This window comes from Nannospalax galili, unplaced genomic scaffold (assembly GCF_000622305.1).
Source record: "Nannospalax galili isolate Female #2095 unplaced genomic scaffold, S.galili_v1.0 scaffold660, whole genome shotgun sequence".
Lineage (NCBI taxonomy): Eukaryota > Metazoa > Chordata > Mammalia > Rodentia > Spalacidae > Nannospalax > Nannospalax galili.
In genome coordinates this window covers 1,583,748-1,597,691 of record NW_008349073.1, presented here as the reverse complement: position 1 = coordinate 1,597,691, position 13,944 = coordinate 1,583,748, and the positions used below count along the sequence as shown (strand labels likewise).

The following is a 13,944-nucleotide window of genomic DNA, read 5'->3' as shown; positions in this document are numbered from 1 at the left end:
GGGTGAAAGGGGGCGGGACTGGCCACCACATGCTGACCCTGAGAGGGTGAGGAGGTGTGTGTTAAAGCTGAGGAGGGGCAGTGGTCCAAGGATCCTCACCAGCAGGTAGGTTGAAAGGAGGGTCTGGGTCTTGGAGCCAGCCATGTGGTAGCTCTAGGAAGGAGAGGGCCAGGGGCTCTCCGTTGCCTCACAATGCCCTGGAGTGTGACTGAACTGATGCCTGTTCAAGCAGCTCTCCAGCTCCAGGTGGTCGGGGGACAGTGGTCGTTGACTCTTGCAGTTCCAGATTCCAGAAGGAGCCCGGTGGTTGGTGCAGGGCGCGCGCTGCCTGGTGTTTTACTGGAGGCGCTGGGCCTGGCCGGGTGCTCAGCACCTTGGGGGGTGGCCGGGCCAGTGCTGGGGGCCCGGCGTGGTTCCGTTGGGCGGGGCGGGGTTGCTGCAGGGGCGCCTAGGCTCTGGAGCCGCTGCCCAGGGGCGGGGGCGGCGCGATGCGGAAGTGCCGGGCAGGCTCGGCGACCCGCGGGAGGCGAAGCTCCGCCAGGGCGCAGCTCGGCCGCACCGCGGGGCTGGTGCTCCGGGCTCAGCACCGCAGTCAGGTAGGTCCCGGAGCAGCGCGGCTGTGAGCTGCCCCGCGCCCCAAGGGCGGTGGGAGCGGTACCCGGTACTGCCAAGCCACCTCCTCCGCCCCAGCCCTGGCCGGCGCCCGCGGGGCACCTGCCAGGAGGGCGAGGGGGTGCGGGTCCTGCGACTCTGGTGTGGGAGCTTGGGTGGGTACCTACCGCAAGCCGCACCCTGCAGGCCACAAACGTCTCCAGGGCGCGATCCGCTCCGCACCAGATCCAGGTGCAAGGCGGTGACCGCCATCGTCCAGCAGGCGCCAGGGAAAGCTCTGAGGCCGGAGTGGTGCAGTGGGCATCGCAGCCGAGGCTCCAGCTCTGCGGCTTCTCCTCCCTCCGCCTCGCTGTGGTCAAGACTGCCGAGCACCCTGACGCGGGGCAGCGGTCTGGCTGGGACTCCCAGGGCCGAGGCCCGGTCTCCTCCGTCTTAAGGAGCGCAGCCCATCCTTGCTCCCCGGCCACCTCTCACCTTTTCCAGTAAGAGGCTGAGGTTTCAAGCAGTCACCCCTCCCAAGGATCTTGAAGCCAATGATAGGAATTTGTGGGTAGAGCGTTTGAGGGAAGATGGTATTAGGTAGAGGCGCCGTCCCTTGACTCGTGGCCCCAAAAAAGACGCCGAGCTGTTCACAGGCGAGAAGAATCCGGGCGCAGTGCTTGGTCTAATTTCTTTAAGGCCTGTCCCCGAACTTAAGATGGGAATGATGAAGACTCTCGAAGTGGAGGAAAAGTGAGACTAGTGCGTCCGCAACGCAGGCGAGGAGACGACCAGAGCCTGAATCTGATCCCCCCGCGCAGGTGCCTTCCCAGACCCCAGATGTCTCTCAAACCCCTGGATGGCCCCGAGCGGGTATCTAGAGGCGGAGTGGGAGTGGATGCTTATCCTGGGCTCATCCTGGCACAGCAGGGCGGGGATGCCACCGGCTGGACGAGCGGTCCTGGGACAGATCCTAAGCCGACACCCCGCGGTGACCCCCGCGGGCTGGTCCAGGGGACCTGCGTCCTGCCCCGTGTGCAGCCTGCGGGGGTGGGCATGAGAGCCCTGCTTGGGCGGGGATAAAGTGAGCAGGACCAGAAAGGACGTGGGCCAGGCGAATGGAGGAAGGTGGAGGCCCTCAGGTGAGGATCGAGTGGCTGGAGACAGTCTCTGTCCCTACCCCATGGGCTCTTAGCTGATGGCTAAGGAAGCGGTGGGAAACCACCCCTTTTAACTAAAAGTCCTCATTCGGGGCTTTCCCTTGCACTCTGGCCTTCCCCCAGCTTGCCCTTGGGAGGAAGCCCAGACAGGCTTCTTCCTGTCGCACCTGCTGCCCCAGAATCGCAGCCGGCACTCCGAAGTGGACGGGGCCCTTGGGTGTGTCGCTCATCTGGAGAGGGCGGGATTTAGGCTCTAGTCCGGTGCAGGTAGTCTGCTTCCTTGAGCTGCCTGTAGTTTACAGCTCTACCTCTACTCATTCCATATAGCAGCTTCCTCCCCACTGGCTCTCCCGTGTTCTCAGAGATCTGACTGCCCAGGTGGCCTCTCCCTGGGACTTCATCAGGGTCTTCGGAAGAGCCTGTGGGAACTTTCCACCCCAGCAGGGGCTCAAGAGCTACCCCTCAGGATGCTTCAGTACCTAGTCATTTGTTGGGGGGCTTCCTCAGGTCCTCAGCAGTCTATACCCCCTTTTGAAATTTCTGTGGATACTGGAAGATAGTGGAGGCTCTTGGTTTTTCCCTCTTTTCAGGGCTGAACTCCACAGACCTCCGTTGGGGGGTTTGCAGTCATCTCACTCCAAACACTCAGACCCAGAGAAGGCAGCCATATTTAGACACTGAAATTCAAAACGGCTAGGCAGGGGCTGTGACTCAGATCTAAGACTTCCTTTGGGCAGGAGGAAGCTTCTGGGGGGATGGTTGCTGAACAGGGTCCTGTTCGCGGGAAGGCCTGAGGAAGGCTGCAGTGGGGATGAGTGAAATGAGGGGAGGCCCTGGCAGAGTTTATAAGCCCTTCATGGCCTGGTGAATACCTTCTCTCTCAGCCTTGGTGGTGGCACTTGTGGTAGCCCTCTGTCTATGTCCCTACTCCACATAAAGGGACTACCACATCTTTGGTTTTGAGACAGGTCTCCCTTTAGCCCAGCAGGCTCGAAACTTGCTAGGCATACCCTGACTTCACAGAGCTGTCTGCTTCTGTCTCCCAAGTGCTGGGACTAAAGGCATGCACCATCACACCAGTCAGAGGACTGCCACATCTTAGCACTGAGGTCAGAGTAATAATTTAAAAACCCTGCTCTAGCCAGGCGTGGTGGTGCACGCCTTTAATCCCAGCACTTGAGAGGCAGAGGCAGGCGGATCTTTGTGAGTTCGAGGCCAGCCTGGTCTACATAGCAAGTTCCAGGACAGCTGGGGCTACAGGAGACCCTGTCTCAAAAAGACAAAAAAAAAAAAAAAACCCAAAACAAACAAACAAACAAACAAAAACAACAAAAAAACACTTGCTCTGAATTAAACTCAGGCTGGGCCCTGAGAGCTAGACAGGCTCCTCCTCCAGCAGAGATAGAGTGGGTCCTTTTGGTTTCCACACTACTCCTGGCCAGCTGCAGGCCTGCCTGTGTAGGGGTCATCAGGGTAACTTACCTACCCTTATGTGGGCAGAACTTACTACTGCCCACTCTCCTATGGTAGACTTGCCTGCTTGCTGGTCAATGTTGCCCCTCCATTCTAGGATCAAGCCTCTTTGGAGCTACACATAAAGACATGGGTAATTGTCAGTAGATTTGGGAGGCAGGGAATCATGTATGTAGAAAGTGGGAGGCTGGAGACCCACTTAGGAATTTTCTTTGCATCCCTACCTTCCCTTGGCCCACAGTGAGTCAGATTTCTGAGTTGTCCCATCAGGCCACTTTCATTTCCTTTGGGTCAGGGTGGAGGCTGGTGTAAAAAGAGGAACTGAGCCACTGTCTTAGGCTTGGGGGCAGGGCTGGAGTCTTCTCACCCTCCCTGTCCAAAGCTGGCATTGCTCTTCATGGGCCACTGAGAGCTGAGCTGTGTACTGGTCTGCAGAGGGACATTCTGGTAACATGGAGATGGCTTATAGCAGCCATAACCCAAAAGGTGCTGGGTGGAGAATTTCAGGGGAAACGGAGGGTCCATGCTGCAAAACCCAAACAAGTCTGTTCAACCCTCTGTTCTTTACTTGCTGAGCAACAGACTCTCTTCTGAGCAGCAAGTAGCACAGTGGCTCCTATTTTCTGTCACCAACCCTGGATCAAAGAGTTCAAGGCTGGGGCATGGACAAGGGAAGGAAAGAATTTCCAAGGAGTTTAGAGGAGCAGGAAGGGGACCCAGATGGCTCTGAGTTTTGGATTCTGCATCTGGGAGTAGCAGGTAGGGCATCAGGGGTTTCATGTGTCCTGTTGGTCTAACTCTAGTAAGGCAGATACTGTGGACTGAGAGCCTTACCTCCTATGGGGACCTTGGACTGCACTTCCTGACACTGCTGAATGCATCATAGGTCTGTGAACACTAGAGGCTTCCTGAGTGCTGAATGAATGTGGGAGAAGGAGCAGGAAGCAGAAGCTGGGAAATTGATGGCTTTAGAGGGGGTACAATCTAAGCTGGGTGCCCCATGTACTTTGAAGTGATTAATGGCATTTCTATAAAGAGGCCAAACTGGAAGGAAGCTTCATCTCTGAGAGAACCAAGGAAGAATAGGGTTTTTGGCTTGATCTTAGCCAAAAGTCCAAAAAGTGATGAAGGGGCTGTGAGAACTGGGTGTGGAAACCTTCCCTCCACTCATGCTCCGCTTCTCTGAGGCCAGCTTTTAGAAGTCTGAGATGGGATTCTTCTTTAGAGGATTTCCTGGGAGAGAGGGCAGTTTCAGAGGAAGGAGACTGAGTGAACTGTAGGGGAAAAAGTTGAGCAGGGATAGGAGGGATGAGGCACAGTGGAAATAGCTGATCCAAGAGAAGGGCCCAACACACTTGTCAGCCCACCTTGATGCAAATGAACTAGGCTTTTGTCCTGGCTATGAGACGGTACTGGCTGTGACTATGACTCCAGAGGGATGGCCTGATTCCAGAAATGAGGCAGCTGGGGTAAATCTCTAGAAAAGTAGCAGGTGGGTGCTGACTTCAACCAGAGAATGGATGCTCCAATGGGGAAGGATGCCCACAGCACCCAGTAACACAGAGATCTCCTTCCCCCTCAACAGAAAGTACAGGTTCAGTGACTCTGTGACAAGAAAGCTGAGGGTTGGAAAGGAGCCCCTGACCTCAAGCACCTGGATGGACTGGAGAGACTGTCCCCATGGCCCCTCTGCTAGGGAAGGGAGCATCTTGCTGTGAAATCTGCTGAGTTCCACCCTACTTTGTCCTGCAGAGCTCTTTGCCATGAACCAGCAGGCCCCAGGGGGTCCCCCTGCACCCCGCCGTGTGAGGCTGAAGCCCTGGCTAGTAGCCCAGGTGAACAGCTGCCAGTATCCAGGACTTCAGTGGGTCAACGGGGAAAGGAAGTCTTTCTACATCCCCTGGCGCCATGCTACAAGACATGGCCCCAGCCAGGATGGTGACAACACCATCTTCAAGGTAAGTCTTAGACATGGGGCTTTCTGGACCTCTGTGGCAACTCATCTCCAGTAGAGGAGCACAAACATTCCTCTCCTGGAGGCTGTCCATTCTTGCCAGATAACATCCAATGCCTAGACTACAGGGACACAGGATCACCTTTTCTAACCTGTGGCCCAGAGCAAGATGGGGATGGGAGGTCCTTGGGAGACCTTTCTGTAACTTCCCCTAGCTACCTCTTGTTCCTGCCTCACTCCACAGGAGTACACATTTAGTATACACATATGCTAAATGAAGCTACCAACTCACCTCGAATCTTTTGTTTTATTTTGGTTTTGAATCAGGGTCTCACATGGTCCATTGTCCTGGAACTCCCTGTGTAGTCAAGGCTGGCCTTGAAATTGTCATCCTAATGCTGGAAAGGTCCAACTACCACAGTTTTACAATAGATTATAAAATTGTTAATTAGGGCAGGAGAGATGGTTCAGTGGTTAAGAACACTGGTTGCCCTTGTGGAGGACCTGGGTTTGAATCCCAGCACCCACATGGCAGCTAACAACCATGCGTAACTCCAGTTCCAGGGGATCTGATGCCCTCTTCTGTTCTCCTCAGGCATTGCATGACATGGCTGCACTTACATGAAGGCATAACACTCATACACATAAAATATAAATAAATAAAATTTAAAACTAAAATAAAATTGTTAATATTTTCAGGTTTCTGTGTGGGTGTATGATAGACAAAATTGGAATCTAGCCACATTAAAGAGTGCAGGGATTACAAGCATGTGCTACCATGGCCAGCTAATTCTTTTTCTTTCAAATTTTATTTATTTATTTTTATTTTATGTGTATGCGTGTATTGCCTGCGTGTAGGTAAGTGCACCTGTTTTGTGCAATGCTTGCGGAGGACAGAAGAGGTTGTCGGATCCCCTGGGACTGGAGTTACAGACAGTTGTTAGCTGTGGGTGCTGGGATTCAAACCCCGGTCTTCTGCAAGAACAGCCAGTGTTAACTGCTGAGCCATCTCTCCAGCCCCAGCCAGCTAATTCTTAAAATAGATATTTATGTATTTATGTTGAAGATCAAGCCCATCTTTGCTCATGCTATGCAAGCGTTCTAGTGCTGAGCAGCATCCCTACTCCCACATATTTTATTTATACATTTGTATTTCCTGAGATGGTCTTATGTAGCCCAAGCTGGCCTTGAACCTGATTATGTAGCTGATTCTGGCCTTGAATTCTACTTTCCAAGTGCTTGGATTATAGATATGCACAAGACACTCAGTTTACAATACTGTTTGTTTTAATAAGTTTTTTTGTACTTATTACTATTATTAATCATTTTTGGTCTTTTGAGGTCTCCATGTAGCCCCAGCTGGCCTAGAACTTGCTATGTAGACCAGGCTGATCTCAAACTCACAGTGATCTGCCTGCCTCTGCCTCCCAAATGCTAGGATTAAAGGCATGCGCTACCACTCCTGTCTTTACTTTTATTTTATGTGTATGAGTGTATTACCTGCATGTGTGTAAGTGTACCTGTATCATGCAATGCCTGTGAAAATCAGAAAAGGTGTTGGATTCCCTTGGAACTGGAGTTTCAGGATGGTTAGCCGCCATGTGGATCCTGGGAACTGAGCCTGGGTCCTCTGCAAAGAGCAGCCAGTGCTTGCTCTTAACCATTGACACTGAGCCATCTCTCCAGTTTTTTCTTTTTCTTTTTGAGACAGGGTCTCCCTGTAGCCTGAGTTGGCCTTGAATTCACAGAGATCTGCCTGCCTCTGCCTCCCATGTGCTGGGATTAAAGGCATGCACTTCCAGTTCCATTAAAAAAAATTATTGAGAATTTCATACATGCATATAAAGTGTTTTGATCAAATCCATGCCCACTCCCTCCCCTCCAACTCCTCCCATATCTCCCCATCACTTTTTTTTTCTGATAACTTCATGTACTCTTTCTGCTTTGATTTTTTTTTTTTTTTGGTCTTTTTGAGACAGGGTCTCCCTATAGCCCCAGCTGTCCTGGAGCTCACTATGTAGACCAGGCTGGCCTTGAACTCACGGAGATCCACCTGCCTCTGCCTTCCAAGTACTGGGATTAAAGGCGTGTGCCACCATGCCTGTCTGAATTTTTTTTTTAAATGGGGCTTTTGGCTACTCTAACATTCCCCCTTTTGAAGAGGTAACCCTAAAATTTTTTAAGGATTAGATAAAAGCTCCCAAATATTTTCGACATTTTTTCCAGTTCCATTTTTTAAAATTTATTTTTATTTTATGTGTATGAGTGTTTGACTGCATGCATGTATACCACATGCATGCAGTGTCCATGAAGGCCAGAAGAGGATGTCAGATCCCTCTAGAACTGGAGTTGCAGGTGGATGTGAGATGCCATATGAATGCTGGGAACCAAACCCCGGTCCTCTGCAAGAACAGTCAATGCTTTTAACTGCTGATCCATTTTTCTAGCACCTGTTTAATTATTTTATGTTTTTTTAATTGAAGGAGCAGGGGTGGAATGCATGTACCACAGCATATTTGTGGATGTCAGAGGATAACACAAGAGTTGGTTCTGGGAATCAAACTCAGGTCATCAGGCTTGGTAACAAGTCTTTACTTGTAGAGCCATTTCTCTAGCCCATGTGTATTATTATTATTATTTAAAAATATTTTATTTTGCCGGGTGTGGTGGTGCATGCCTGTAGTCCCAGCACTTGGGAGGCAGAGGTAGGTGGATCTCTGTGAGTTCAAGGCCAGCCTGGTCTACACAGTGAGTTCCAGGACAGCTGGGTCTACAGGGAGACCCTGCTTCAAAAAGACAAAAAAATTTTTTTTTATTATTTTTATTTTATGAGTATATTGCCTGCATGTATGTGAGTGCACCCATGTCATGCAATGCCTCGGAGGTCAGAAGAGGGCTTCAGATTCCTCTGGAACTGGAGTTAAGGACTGTTTGTAGCCACCATGTGGGTGCTGGGAATTGAACCCGGGTCTTCTGCAAGAGCAGTCAGTGCTCTTAACCGCTGAGTCATCTCTCCAGCACCGACATGTATTATTTTATAACCTGCATCTTTTTACCCAGCATCAGGATCTGCATTCCTTTCCAACATATGTCCACATCACTTCTGGTGACTACTGAATAGCTCCCTGGAAGGATTTAGTATAACTCAGCTCCCAGTCTTAATTTTTAAAATATTTTTGACTGTTTTTAGTTAGTATTTCAGTGTTAAGAAATACATTTTCTCATATGTCCCCCTAAATCCTATCCCTTACTTGTCTCAAATGGTTTATTTAGGTCTTGAGCTTAAAGTTAAAAATTGTTGGGCCAGCTGAGTATGGTGGCGCATGCTTTTAATCCCAGCACTCTGGAGGCAGAGGCAGGTACATGTCTGTGAGATTGAGGTCAGCCTGGTCTACATAGCAAGTTCCAGGCCAGCTGGGGCTACAGGAAGATCCTGTCTCAAAAAAACAAAAAGAACAAACAAACAAACAAGAAACACACCTAAAAAAAAAGTTGGGCCAAAGAGATGCTTATTTTAAAAACACTGGAATCATATTTCTTAAGAAGTCTTTGTACTTGATCCTTACCTCTTCAAAGAACTCTTCTAGATTGTTCCCTCTTTCCCTTCCCTTCCTTCTTACCTTTGACAGGGTCTCATTGTATAGACTTAGCAGGCCTAGAACTTGCCATGTAGCCCTGGCTGGCCTCGAATTTGCAGGATTCTCTTGTCTTTGACTCCCAAGTACTGGAATTATAGGCATATACTACCACGCCAGCTAAAGAGTCTATTTCTCATTTTTGAATAAATAGCAGTCACAGGATTCAAAATTTAAAAGATGTAAAAATTGCTTACCGGAAGTCTCTCCCACCTCTGCAGGACGGCAGCCACCCCTCTCACTAGAGGCAGCCTTACTAGGCTCTTGTTTACCCTTCTGAGAGATTTCTGTGCTGATATATGCAAATACCCTCAAATAGCTGGCCTATCCTTGCCCCACTGAGTACAAAAAAAGGTAAAGGTATAATACTCTCTTTGCCAGGTGTGGTGGCACACACCTTTAATCCCAGCATTTGGGAGGCAGAGGCAGGCGGATCTTTATGAGTTCGAGGCCAGCTTGGTCTACATCGTGAGTTCCAGGACAGCTGGGCTACAGGGAGAGCCTGTCTCAAAAAGACAAAACAAACAAACAAACAAAAAACTCTCTGAAGTTCATGCTTTCCTCCCTCCCTTTCTGTCTTCCTTTCAAAACAGGGTCTCACATAATAGCGCAGGCTGTCCTGGAACTCACTGTGTAGCCCAGGCTGGCTTTAAACTCACAGCAGTCCTACCTCAACTAGTAATCTCTGAGTGTGGGGATTACAGGCGTGAACTACCATGCCAGGCTCACTTCCTACTGAAGATCACACCAGTACATGAAAATCTCCCTGCATATTCTGCCCCATGAATTTACCACAATTTATAACCTTTACTGGTAGGCACTGAATATTTTGGATCTTTTGATTTTATAAAAGATACTGAGCCGGGCGTGGTGGCGCCTGTAGCACTTCAAAAAGACAAACAAACAAAAAAAAAAAGATACTGAAATGAATAGCCTTGTAAATCCAAAATTTTGTGTGGATATTTCTACATTCCATGTAATTATATAGAATCCAAAATCAAGTTGCTAGCTTAAAGGGAAGAAAAACTTAGAATCCTGACATCACTAAATTGCCATCCAAAATAACAATACCAGCTGGGGGTGTGAGTTAGTGGTAAGCATGTGCTTAGCAAATGTGAGGCTGTGTGTTCTCTCCTTACCATAATAATGATTAACAACAACAGTGGGGTTGGTGATACATGTCTGTAATACCAGCATTTAAGAGGTGTAGGCAAGAGGATCAGTAGTTCAAGGTCAACCTTAGCTACTTACCAAGTTTGAGGCCAGCCTGGACTACATGAGACTGTTTTTAAAGAACAAAAATAAACAATAAAAACAACAATAATAGTATCAGTTGTTGAAGCATATCCAATCCATCCTACATGCAGGCATAGTTTGGGTGTTTTATAGGCCCTGGCAGCATAATATGGCTTGGCCAGCATGTAGCCGATACATTCTGGCTTCAAACCCAGCCTGGCTTCAATTCACATGCTTTATCTACCATGTTACCTGGTGTTCCTTTAAGACTGTACCTGTTTGCTCTCCCAGGAGCAGTGAGCAGCAGTGAATTCATTGAGCCCATTTGAATCCTGAGGGCTGGACAAGGCCTAGTCATAACTACCTAATACAGATTAGGTCTTTGGTTTGGCATGTCTTAGCCCATGGCCAAGACTCAGCAGTGACTCCTGTAGGACAAGAGGCCTGCTGGGGCCTCAGTGACAGGTGAGGTTCACTGTAGTCAGGGTCAGCAGTTCTCTTCTCCTGCGATAGGCCTGGGCTAAAGAGACAGGGAAGTACACCGAGGGGGTGGACGAAGCTGATCCAGCCAAGTGGAAGGCCAACCTACGCTGTGCCCTTAACAAAAGCCGTGACTTCTGCCTCATCTATGACGGCCCTCGGGACATGCCACCTCAGCCCTTCAAGATCTACGAGGTCTGCTCCAATGGTCCTGCTCCCACAGGTATCATGCCTGCCCTTTGTGTCCACTTGGAGGGCTTTGACTTCTGGGTACAAGAAAGCCCAGGAACCTTCCAGCATGGTGGTTCAGGGCATGCTTGTGGAGGGTGCTAGATTATAACCCCAGGGCTCCTAGGAATACCTGGGAGGGAGACCAGGGCCCCAGATGCTTTGTCATCATTGCCCTCGTTCTTGGTTTCAGAGGAGGCCCCTATTTCTTCTTGATGTTGGGTCCTTCACAACACCTGTGTTTGGGCAATTTTGAGGGATGGCATGGAAGCCCAATAATAGTTTTGGGTAACTCTCTGGCTGCCTACATGGAGCCTCAGGCTGGCCTGGCTTCTGCTGTGTCACTGGCTCCCTGTCCTGCTTTTCTCACCCTCTCTGCAGAGTCCCAGCCCACTGATGATTACATTCTGGGTGTAGGAGAAGAGGAGGAGGAGGAAGATGAAGAGGTATGTGGGGCTGGGTGGTGGGGAGGAGGCTGTACTTACCAAGCTCTTGCACTAAGCACTGCCAAGGCCAGCCCTGGTATGATCTCTGTTGTCTTGCCCTGCTTTAGGATTGAGCAGTCTTTCCCCTGGAGCTCAGTATCCTCTGTAACTCATTGTTGTCCTTTTATGGTTCTGAAGTAGAAAGGCAAAGTGCCCACTTTGTCCTTCCTGGGGCTTTGTTGTTACATACTATGTCACATGTTGTCTGACCTCCACAGCGGTTAGGCTTGGTGGGCACTGCTCCCTCCAGAATGCAGAATGCAGATGAGAAAGCTGATAGCTTTCATGACTTGATGAGGGTGGCAGAGCTAGGTCAGGCAGTTGGGTCTGGTCTTCACTGAGCTGAAGCTGGAGAACTGCCTTTTGTTTGTTGAACAGTATTTCCTCAGCATCAGATAAATTTAATAACCCATCCTCCCTTCCTTCCTCCTTTGCTTGTGTTTCCCTTCAGCTCCAGAGAATGTTACCAGGCCTGAGCATCACAGGTGGGCTAGGAGGTGGTGAGGTTGGGGCTCTAGGATAAGAAGTGACAGGTATCATAGATACATGGGGAAGGCACTGAAAGGAGGCTGGGGGATGGCAAGTCAAAGTTGGGCCTGGGCCTTCCTAAAGATGGCATTAACAGCTGTGTCTACCCCATCTTCTGCAGAGCCATTGCAGTCTGGCCCTCCCATGGCATCCTATTCCTTGCCTAAAGAAGATGTCAAGTGGCCACCTGCTCTCCAGCCACCTGTAGGGCTGGGTACCCCTGCTCCTGATCCCAGCCTCATGGTCCCTCCCTCTGGCAATCCTGTGGGCTTTGGGCAGCTTCTCTCTGAGGTCCTGGAGCCTGGGCCTCTGGCTACCAGCCTGCCCCCTACAGAACAACTCTTGCCTGACCTGCTGATCAGCCCCCACATGCTGCCTCGTAAGGACTCGGGTTGGCTGGGCGGGCTGGCAGGAGAGCAGTACTGGGGGTTGGAGCAGAGTAGACAAGGAAGGTGGAGGATGGCAAATAAAGCTTTTATGCTAGTCTCCAGGGAGAAAGTCAGGGAGCTGGTAAGGTTGGGCCTACCACCTGGCTGCTGAACAAGAGCCAGGGGGCTCACAGTCTGGACACCTCGACCCTCTGCTCCACAGTGACTGACCTGGAGATTAAGTTCCAGTACCGGGGACGGCCACCCTGTGTCCTCACCATCAGCAACCCACAAGGCTGTAGGCTCTTTTATAGCCAGCTGGAGGCCACTCAGGAGCAGGTGGAACTCTTTGGTCCTGTGAGCCTGGAGCAAGTACGCTTCCCCAGCCCAGAGGACATCCCCAGTGACAAGCAGCGCTTCTATACAAACCAGTTGCTAGATGTCCTGGACCGTGGGCTCATCCTCCAGCTGCAGGGCCAGGACCTGTACGCCATCCGTCTGTGCCAGTGCAAGGTGTTCTGGAGTGGGCCCTGTGCCTCAGCCCATGGAGCGTGTCCCAACCCCATCCAGCGTGAAGTCAAAACCAAGCTCTTCAGCCTGGAGCAGTTTCTCAATGGTGAGGTCCATTCTACCTCTCTTTGCTGCCGCTCACGCAGGATATAGTTCTAGCCCTTAACGAGAGGCCTTGATCTTGATACAGAGCTCATCCTGTTCCAGAAGGGCCAGACCAATGTCCCACCACCTTTTGAGATCTTCTTTTGCTTTGGAGAGGAATGGCCTGACCACAAACCCCGAGAAAAGAAGCTCATTACTGTACAGGTGTGCCCCTAGGCCACTCTGCTATAGCTTGATTATTAGGGGACATGGGGCTGGCCCAGGGTGGAGCTGGAGCCCTCTGCGCAGTGAGGGCTTGGTTACTAGGAATAAAGTTCAGGGCCAGAGGAGGCAGTCCACCATCTGCCTCTGGATGCCCTCATGCCCAACTGGATCAAACAGCCCTGCAACAGTTCTCTGTCCTGTCTCCTCTTTGCTCCCCAGGTGGTGCCAGTTGCAGCTCGATTGCTACTGGAGATGTTCTCAGGGGAGCTTTCTTGGTCAGCAGACAGCATCCGGCTACAGATCTCAAACCCAGACCTCAAAGACCACATGGTAGAGCAGTTCAAAGAGCTCCATCACATCTGGCAGTCCCAGCAGCGGTTGCAGCCTGTGGCCCAGGCCCCTTCTGTGACAGGGCTTGGTGCTGGCCAGGGGCCATGGCCCATGCACCCAGTTGGCATGCAGTAACTGTGCTGCAGATAGTGGCTGGGCCAGGCTCCCTGGGGCAGCTGCATGGATTAATATGACAGTGTAGTGGCCCCAGAGGCCTGGCTGACTGTAGGGTCCCACATCTGGGTCTCCTGGAAATAGATTTGGGCCAAGGACAAAGAAGAGAGGCCTGAGGTCAGATTCTCCCTAACTCTGATCTGAGCACTGTCGTCCTTTGATTTCTCTGATCTGTCTGGCTCTGAAGAAACAGCCAGCAGCCCCAGTGAGAGGAAGAACCTCAAATTGCCCCAGAGTGGCCCATGCATGCTTGCTCCAATTTCTCTAGCAAAACGTGCCAAGAAGTGTTGCAGGCCAGGACCCTGCAAATGGGGCCTCTGCAGGGAATGGGCCTGATTTAGGAGTTCCCTAATTTGGGCCTCTTTCTCATCTTTCTTCTGACAAGGATATCACCAGACACTTGAAGCGGGCAGCTACCCTCCTTCAGAGCCCAAGAAGCTGGAGTAGAATTTTGTATTTTTGGATTAATAAATGTTAAAGGTA

At 50.7% G+C, this 13,944-nt stretch overlaps 1 protein-coding gene across 5 annotated transcripts; it reads left to right on the top strand.

Annotated features, from left to right (window-relative positions):
* Positions 1–286: 286 nt before the first annotated feature.
* Irf5 (interferon regulatory factor 5) lies at positions 287–13,944 on the top strand. Of its 5 annotated transcripts, none has more exons than XM_029570041.1 (10): positions 502–596; positions 1,291–1,412; positions 4,977–5,182; positions 10,563–10,752; positions 11,139–11,203; positions 11,694–11,727; positions 11,892–12,149; positions 12,362–12,754; positions 12,839–12,957; positions 13,177–13,944. In XM_029570041.1, the coding sequence occupies exons 3-10, from the start codon at positions 4,988–4,990 to the stop codon at positions 13,420–13,422; spliced, it is 1,500 nt and encodes a 499-aa protein (XP_029425901.1). In that variant the 5' UTR covers positions 502–596; positions 1,291–1,412; positions 4,977–4,987; the 3' UTR covers positions 13,423–13,944. The 5 variants fall into 5 exon arrangements, with proteins under 5 accessions (XP_008844594.1, XP_029425901.1, XP_029425898.1 ...); XM_029570038.1 differs by having other exon boundaries at positions 1,291–1,733; XM_029570040.1 differs by lacking the exon at positions 502–596 and adding an exon at positions 634–1,094 and having other exon boundaries at positions 1,291–1,733.

Excerpts from the sequence above, each read along its gene's own strand:
- Irf5 (XM_008846372.3), top strand. The coding sequence starts at position 4,988 with ATGAACCAGCAGGCCCCAGGGGGTCCCCCTGCACCCCGCCGTGTGAGG. Across the intron at positions 5,183-10,562 it reads GTGACAACACCATCTTCAAG|GCCTGGGCTAAAGAGACAGG; the intron begins GTAAGTCTTAGA and ends CTCCTGCGATAG. Across the intron at positions 10,753-11,138 it reads CAATGGTCCTGCTCCCACAG|AGTCCCAGCCCACTGATGAT; the intron begins GTATCATGCCTG and ends CCCTCTCTGCAG.